General features: G+C 33.8%; 1 protein-coding gene across 1 annotated transcript; it reads right to left on the bottom strand.

Moving 5' to 3' along the window:
- Positions 1–389: 389 nt before the first annotated feature.
- LOC103405282 (wall-associated receptor kinase-like 8) lies at positions 390–3,380 on the bottom strand. The gene is made up of 3 exons (XM_070817739.1): positions 2,429–3,380; positions 2,087–2,236; positions 390–1,943 (listed from the first exon to the last, which is right to left on the bottom strand). Exons 1-3 carry the CDS (start codon positions 3,363–3,365, stop codon positions 736–738), a joined length of 2,295 nt encoding a protein of 764 aa, XP_070673840.1. The 5' UTR covers positions 3,366–3,380; the 3' UTR covers positions 390–735.
- Between the last annotated feature and the right edge of the window lie 5,935 nt (positions 3,381–9,315).

The raw sequence follows: 9,315 nt of genomic DNA, 5'->3' as shown, positions 1-9,315 counted from the left end.
AACGCTCGTCACAATTTAACAAAGTTAAAATTTTTTAAAAATAATCTATTTACACATGACTATTTAGAAGAAAATTTTAAGTGCGATAATCACACAGTCACATGTTTTTATTATAACTGTAGGGATTATTGTAGAAAATCTCCTTGAATATAATAAAAATTAATATAGAGTCTCAGGAACCATTACTAAATTGAATGGGTCTTACAAATCCAACTAGTTTTTGGAAGGATCTCTATGTTTCCTTCTATTCCATTTGTAACTACTCTGCTGAAAAAACAATGAAAAACATATGCTTAAGGGACATATATAAACTTATAAGATAAGCTAATTTATCAGAGGGTATCATTCTGATCAATCAAAGAATTTGCTCAACAAAAACAGGTACAAAATATACAGAACAGCCACAGAGAAATACAGAAAAAGTTAAAAACAAGTACAAATTAATCATCTTAGAGTTTAAAAAATACAAGAAAAAAATTAAAAACATGCAGAAAGAAACATAATTAATACATACGATGATTAAACAGAGGTGTGTGAGTCGCTAAAAAATGTGTGTGAAAGTCATCTCCCTTTTCAAATATGCTGAAAGCTAGGTTGGACCAGTTTGCTCAAAACAGATCGGTGGTCCTTTAGCTTTAGGCCGAAGTAGACACTTTTGGGAAACAGAAGCTTTGGATGCAATTCAGAATCTGTGCCCAAAAGCTGTACCAAACGCAGCCTAAGACCGGTCCATGGTCATCGTAATTTGGACGACGATAGCAGAAGCCGATCAGTTGATGAAGCAGTACTACTGTCCACAACTGAACTTGATGATGTAGAAACAACATCCCAAGGATCAGTCACTTCATTTGGAACATATTCAACTTCTTCATGATTTTGCTGCACATTAGAACCTTTAACTGATTTTTTAATCCCTTCCAGCTCCATTGCAACTTCTTTCATCGTGGGACGTCTCTTTCCATTCAAGTCCAAGCATCTTCTTGCAAGGCAAGCAACTGCCTCAATCTGTTCTTTACTTCCCTCCTTCGTAATCCGAACATCAACGATATCAAATAGACGTTTCTCTTCCATTTTAAGAATGAAGTATGTGGCTAGACTTCTGCCTTCTTCCGATCTTGTGAATGAAATTGGTTTTTGACTCGTCAAGAGCTCAATGAGGACTACTCCGAAGCTATAAACATCGCTCTTTTCAGTGAATTGGCTTGACTGGAAGTACTCCGGATCCAAGTATCCAAAAGTGCCTTGTACTAGTGTTGTTACATGAGTTTGATCAATGGAAATTGATCTTGAAGTTCCAAAATCAGCTACTTTTGCTCTGTACTTGTCATCTAAAAGTATGTTTGTGGATTTAATATCACGATGATAAATGGGAATGGAAGCTGATGAGTGCAGGTAGAAAAGAGCTCCGGCGACCTCAATGGCAATTCTCAAGCGCATATCCCACAGAAGAGGAAACTCTTCATTATCTTCGTGGATATACTCGAAAAGGGTACCATTGGGAACATATTCATACACCAGTAGAGGAACATTTGTCTCCAAACAACACCCGAATAGCTTAACCACATTCCTGTGGTTAAGTTGTGAAAGAATGACAATCTCGTTAATGAAAGGCCTGAGTTTCCCTTCATCAATCACCTTCGACTTTTTCACTGCAACAAGTCTTCCATCTGTCAACATTCCTTTGTAAACGGTACCTTGGCCTCCCTGACCAAGTATTCTGTTCACATTAAAATGATCTGTGGCCTTCTCTAGCTCCTTTGGATCAAATATTTTTATTTTCTCAACATTGACTTCACCGGAGCTCAATTGTTCTTTGATAAAAAAGCCACCGTTTTGTTTGAAGAACTTCTCTCGGCGTTTAGTGTCATTTCTTTTCTTCACCACCTTGTATAACCACCACGCAGTAGCAAGAAGAAGTAATAGCCCCAAGCTTGCACCAATACCTGCACAAATCAATACATTTTATAAAAAAAAGTACCCAAATCTTTGGCTAATCTCTCTGGAAAATTCAGCGAACTGTTCAATTTTTTTCGCATTTGAATCCACTGAAAGTTGTTCCAGGCCAACTGAGGGGACAGAGGCGTACCTATAACCACTGGTTTCACTGCAGATTTCTTCTTTTCAGGAGGACCGAAAAAGTAACATTCATAACTCCCAATAGTATTATTACAGATAAAAGTATATCCAAGATTTTCTAGCAAACAAGGGCTCTGTGGATCCACACATTCATCGATATCTGATACGAATTAAGTGCAAAAAGACTGATTAACCAGATGGCAGAAGAATGAACATTATAAAAGATGAATTAGAAATATATAGTGAAAATATTTGCCTTGTATTTGAGGCCATTGGTTGAAATGCCAAAGCATTTGTAGTTCAAAATAAAGACAAAATAATGAAAAAGATTGTGAATTTGTGCGAGGTTTACCTTGGCATCCATCAGGAAGATACGGATTTCCTTCGTATCCCCTTTTGCAAGAACATCGAACCATGGAGTTCTTGTTACTAAAAGAGGTGGAATTGACGAAACTTCCACTTTCACACACAGTTGAATTGTTGAAAGCTATTGATTTATTCGTTGCAAGCGAGTCATATGTCCGTCTATCTATCCTCCACTCCAGCACCACAGGAAGGGAGTCCATGTTTTGTATGTCTGAGGCTTTTCTTAGTCCTTCGTTCTCAAACCATTGTCGGTCTACTAAGAATGCATACTTGCATCCCTCTGTGGGTTCCCCGGTTTCCACGCTCTCTATAGTTGTATTGAACACCTGAAGATCCGAAGGGATTGTTGTCTGGCAGCAGTCAATCCCATTGCAGGTACTACTACTTGCAGTTAAACCACTTCGGCAGAAAGATAAGCACCCGCCAATGGTCGAACCGTTGACCATTGTCATCAGAGCCAAGTTGTTGCATCCGACAGCAGTGAATCTATTTTTGGATTGGGAGAAAACAAAAGGGCCTCCTTCCAAGCTCATCACATAGGCACTGCTCATATCACCACACGTTGACTTTGCAGGATAGTTGACACGAACTGTGCCTAGTTCCATCGATACATTCAGAACTTCGAGTTTGGTGCTATTTAAGAAAGGCTTGGAAGGATTATAAGTATCATTGCAGGATATCGAAAACCATTCATCAAGGTAGCAGTTGGGTCCAATTCCAAAAGGGTATGGAATCGTAACACTCCCACACTGTGCTTGGCAATCAGGCAATGCTACAGGCAATGCTAAAGACTGTGATTGTGCCAATGCACTACTCATTTGCCACAACAACAAAACCATCTGAAAAATTTGTACCACCATTTTCATCTCTCTCTCTCTCTCTCTCTGCCCTTGAACGTGACGGAAAAAATCCGAGTTCCCCATCCGTGCTTTATAAGGAGGAGTCCGACTAATAATAAATTCTTTTACGCGTTGTGTAGAAAGATCAAAGTCAAAGAAGAAACATTGAAGGTCGGGCTCGGATATATAGTTCTTTGCACTTTCCTGCTGATTTCACTGAAGGCCGTACAAGATTGAAGGAACAACTCTTACTATTACGAAATTTGTGTTGTGAAAATTCTCCGGCATTCTAGAATATCAGACCTGTTCCCTTCTCGCCAGTCCATCTGAAGTCAAATTTTGAACAAGTCACATTAACACAAGAGGAAATTGTTAGAAATAAGGGAAAATAAAAAACACAACAGTACATAAGATCACAGTTATAAGCATGAATGTATAAAACCATATAGTACTAACCTGAAGCAGCAGACATGATGCTAAGGTTATAGGGTAAGGAAGTTTTCTCCACACACAATCAGAATGTTCTTTACTGATGAATAGGGTAAACAACACTCGAGAAGAACGTATACTATGTGTGCAGAAACATCCATATTTATATCACTAGGGTTTCCTACTAATCTGCCTATCATCGAATAGTCAGGAATATCCCATAGCTTATGATATCAATTATGTTTCTTAACATGATATATAAGTCTTACCAAATGAGGCCTCCTAATTAGTTGCATGTGATTAAGACTTCAAATCTCATTCATATCAGGACTCCCACATATTTGGCCGAGAATCAACTTGTTACCAAGTTGATTGTCGTGTAAGTCAACGGATGGGATTTCATTGATACTCAAATAATCTTACATTCTCCCACTTGAGTTTCAATGAATTCGATCCTGATACGACTAGAAACGGTGATCACTAAAGTCTTACAAAATTTGCAACAGATACCTCTTAAACAACTTGTCACTCTCATCTCAAATGCTGGACTATAGAAAACTAAGTGAAGTCATTTTTTCACTTGCACTCTATAATCACACACACTTAGACGAAAAGCACTATGTTTCCGACAATACCATGTTTTTAAGTTGATGAGTCTAAATATCAACTTCTTAAAATTTGAATATTACAGAAACTAACAAAATATTCTGTTTATTCAGGAAATGATATGATGACAAAATCTTAAGTTTGGAAATAAACCTTTAACAACGAGTTCGAAATATTCAGAATAAACTTGGAGAGACATTTGAGTAGTTTACTCCCACTCATTCACAGAATCAAAAGTCTCCTTAATCCCCATGTTAAAAACATGTTTCTTGAATACTCCCACTGACAAGGCTTTAGTCATAGGATCTAAAACATAAAATTTGTGAGCTCAACATCTTTATTCCAGATATCTTTAGGGAAGTGACTCTTGTGACTGAAAAACTATACAAAATCATTTGGTCCGTTTTGTTCATCTAACATTTGACAGAAATAGAAAACTTTAACGGAACGTTTTCTGATTGCAACAAAAACATATAATTCCAGAATCATCTTTGGACAGAATCTAATTATATTAGGTTTTCACAGCTAAAACATAAAATACAAGAGCAAACGTATATAGTTTCAACACTTTTGAGCAGAAGAAGTATATACAATCTTGTCAATTCCATGTTTAACCGTTCATTGATTTATAGTTGGACTGAATAAGAAAACACTTTTGAGCAGATTAATTATCCATCAATAACATATAAATCACAAGTCCAATTTCTTGAACAACAAAGAAGAATTAATAAGCAAAACACTTTTGAGCAGAATATACTCATTAACCCTTCTTGAATTTCCTGCAAGATTAGTTGCATATATAAAATATAAACAAGTATGATAATGTATGTTTTATCTACCAAAACTATTACCATTAAAAGCATGCAAAATTGATGAGTGTGAAGCCCATAATACATTATTTCTCCCACTTGGGCAAACACTCAAAATTGCAAGATTAAACACTAGAGACAGTGGTTTTCATATAACAAAATATAGGCTAGTTGAATCAATAAAGATAGTGTAAGCTCTACCAAAATTTCACATTTAAACATAATTTAAATAAAACCAATTTACAATCTTTAATATGATCAAAACACAAAAATTTCTTAAATAAATTAAAGGTTCATTTCATTAGATAAATAACCTTTAATATGCCCAAAACATTAAAATTTCTTAAACAAATTTGTTGAGTCACAAAATAGTTGGTTTGGACAGAATAAACCAATCTATATGTATCAAAAATTAGGCTTATATAAGGAACAATATCTCAACATTATTAATCGATCTAGAAGTGACAAGTGATTAGATAAACAAATGGCTATGAAATTTATTTTAGTGTATGAGAGAAGACTCATATATGTGTTAAAGATTAGGTCATAAATTAAAATGAAACCTAATAAGAGAATCCAAACTCAAAATTTATGTTTTAATTTTAAAACAAAGTAGAATTAAGGTAAACACATAGATATCTCAACAACATCAATTTTTCAACAATAATTTTAATCCAATTTAGAACTCACAGAATATTAAGGCAAAAGATTGGCAAATTTACCTACTCATTCTCGATTCTGCAAGATTCATCATGGATGTAGTCGAGTTGTGGACGATTGAATTAACTCCAAATTGCATGATTGTTACACCTTTGGGCAGAAACTAATCATGCAAAGAAAATACCTGCATAGCTAGCCAAAACATAAAATACACAAAATACATATAGCTTCAACAGCTTTGGCCAGATGAAAATATGTTAGAAGTACTTTATGATTTGCTATAATACTAATTTATAATTGGTGAGTTATTTCCTAAAATTCCCATTGGGACAAAAGTATTCACCATATAAATTAGAATTCTGATTTTTCAAAATAATCCTTTAGAACAGTATTAAATAACTGTTTTGTTGGATATTCAATGATTCTCAAAAGATTCAATCAGACACAAAATATGTCGTTATTGACATTGAACAATAGAGTTCTCGAAAGAGGAAACATGGTTATTCAGTTATTCGATAAGGACCAAAATGATCAATTAGTAAACTGATGCCACTTTCCAATTTTCTTTCAAAAGACAATTATCATCATAATCAGAATTGATGACCAAACAAAACATTGGTTTAAGCAAAACAAACCAATACATCTTTAAATCAATAATTTAATCAGTGTTGTCTAATAAAAGTCATTAGTATTAAGAATTCACATTACATAAAGATATATTGGAATCATAAACTTGTATAATAATCGGTACCAATAGATGTGCACAAATAAGTGAAAACAATATCACATAACAAAACTAGTTTTGAAGTACCAAAATTCAGCAGTACTACTTTAGTTTCCAAATTCACTAAAAAATCACTTCTCTTTAGATCGTCATGAAAATTTTTAGGTATGCACTAGACATATATGGCTACTATTTTGCAAAATTTCATGATTGTTAAAATTTTATAAGCGAGCCAAAAATGAATTCGAAATGAGATGTGCTGCAGAAACTGCAAAAAAAAATCTGCATGCAGGCCTGAGATTAAAAAAATTCACTAAATACTCCTTTTTCATTCAATGTGCATAAAAATTTCCAGACATAAAGCAGACATACAATGCTACTATTTCCTAAAGGTTTATAATTTTTATTTATTTATTTATTTATTTTTTTAAAGTTTGCCAAGTATACGAGAGGCAAATTCGAAATGGGATATGCTGCAGAAAGTGCAGAAAATCTGCAGTACAACTGAGATGAAAAATTGACTAAACATTCATTTTCCATCCAATGTATATGAAAATTTCCAGAAGTGAAGTAGATACATAAAGCTGAAATATCACAAAATTTCATAATTTTTGAGATTTTATAAGTGGGCTAAAAATAAAGTCGAAACGGAATGTGCTGCAGAAGCTGTAGAAATTCCAAACTACATACCCGAGACTAAAACAAAATTCACCAATAATTCATTTTGCAGCCAATTGTCGTGCAAATATCCAGATTTAAACTAGATATATCGATCTCTATCATACTAAAATTTCATGAATTTAGGAGTTGAATGGGTATACCAAAATAATATCACAAACAGACAATGTTGCAGAAATTTGAAAATTTCAGTAGCATAATCTCCTTTTTAAATTTTACAATGATTTCATGTCATGCCAAAATGACGTGAGAATTTTTAATTATAAAAATCATATACTAACATAGCATGATAAAATTGCATAATAATTCACAATTGACCATGAGTAGTTTTAAAATAACCTTTAGCATGTCCATAATGTATCAAAATCTCCCCTTAACACCAGGTCAAAGTCCATCAGCCCCAACATGATTTCAATATCCTGCTTCCACTTTTTATAGTTTGAACCAGTTAGGGTCTCAATGTTGCTGAAATTGAGAGAAGTTATACCTGAAGCTCAAATAAAACTTTATGGTTTATTAATCTTGTCCATCAGAAAACAGAAAACTATAACATGATGTCTTCTGTTTATTGCAGTAATCATACAATTCCAGTGTCATTCTTTAGATTGGCACTGATCATATTAATTTTTGCATAACTAAAATGTAAAACTGCAACTTGTTTATATAGATCAACACTTTTGAGCATAAGAACTATAAAAACCTTGTAGTTTCACATTCCATTATACATTAACTTAGTGCCAGAACTGAATACATTCACAAAAATCCTTTTGGATAAATTTTTAAGGTACTCATCATTGCACATAAGTCACTTGTTCTGTTCGAACCAATATGAAATCTATAAGCAATCACTTTTAAGCAGAAAATACTTGTAGATTTCTTTCAACATGAATAACATAATGCCAATTATTTATCGATTGAAAAGTGACAAATAATGATATTATTATTCAACAGCATATCTTCAAACAACAACTGATTGGAGGATTCATTTCATCTTGCTGATGTCGTTAACTATTCCTGATTCAGTGAGCAGTAATCGAAGCACATATAGATCTATTCATCTCATGCAGTTAGGATATTTTTAAATATATACATGCATGCAGCGGAAGCATTATATAGGATCTGATGATTGAAAAATACTCATAACATTTTGTAAACTGAATCTCAAAACTGTTGTGGTGGCTCTGATACCACATGTTAGAAATAAGGGAAAATAAAAAACACAACAGTACATAAGATCACAGTTATAAGCATGAATGTATAAAACCATATAGTACTACCCTGAAGCAGCAGACATGATGCTAAGGTTATAGGGTAAGGAAGTTTTCTCCACACACAATCAGAATGTTCTTTACTGATGAATAGGGTAAACAACACTCGAGAAGAACGTATACTATGTGTGCAGAAACATCCATATTTATATCACTAGGGTTTCCTACTAATCTGCCTATCATCGAATAGTCAGGAATATCCCATAGCTTATGATATCAATTATGTTTCTTAACATGATATATAAGTCTTACCAAATGAGGCCTCCTAATTAGTTGCATGTGATTAAGACTTCAAATCTCATTCATATCAGGACTCCCACATATTTGGCCGAGAATCAACTTGTTACCAAGTTGATTGTCGTGTAAGTCAACGGATGGGATTTCATTGATACTCAAATAATCTTACAGAAATTAGCATGGAAATAGAATGGTTCTGTTGATTTTTCTCTTCCTTTCTCAAATAATCTTTTTTATTTTTATTGCTGTATTTTTAGTATTGTTTTTGCACGCACCGTGTACTCTAGCTGAGCCATACTTTGACAAATAAAAAATTAGGTGACTGGACTGTGAAAGACTGAAGTATGCTAATTTATAAATATATTATATATGTATAGTAAAAATTCAAATTGGAAAATATCAGTCAACGAATAAGAAAATTCATCGAAAAAGATTGGAGGAAGCATCACATAAGGCTTGTTTACGTATCCGTAATCGGAATGGAAATGTAAAATTAAATTTTGATTACGTAGTACTTCGGTGTTTATTAAACATTGAGGAATAAAAAAAACAATGGGGCCCACACAAATTTTGGAATTCAATTCCTTGTATGGGTGGAATTGAATTCCTTAGATGTAGGTGGT

Source organism: Malus domestica, chromosome 17 (genome assembly GCF_042453785.1).
Source record: "Malus domestica chromosome 17, GDT2T_hap1".
NCBI classification, from domain to species: Eukaryota; Viridiplantae; Streptophyta; class Magnoliopsida; order Rosales; family Rosaceae; genus Malus; species Malus domestica.
Note: the sequence above shows the minus strand (reverse complement) of the source record. Positions and strands in the feature narration are given on the sequence as shown.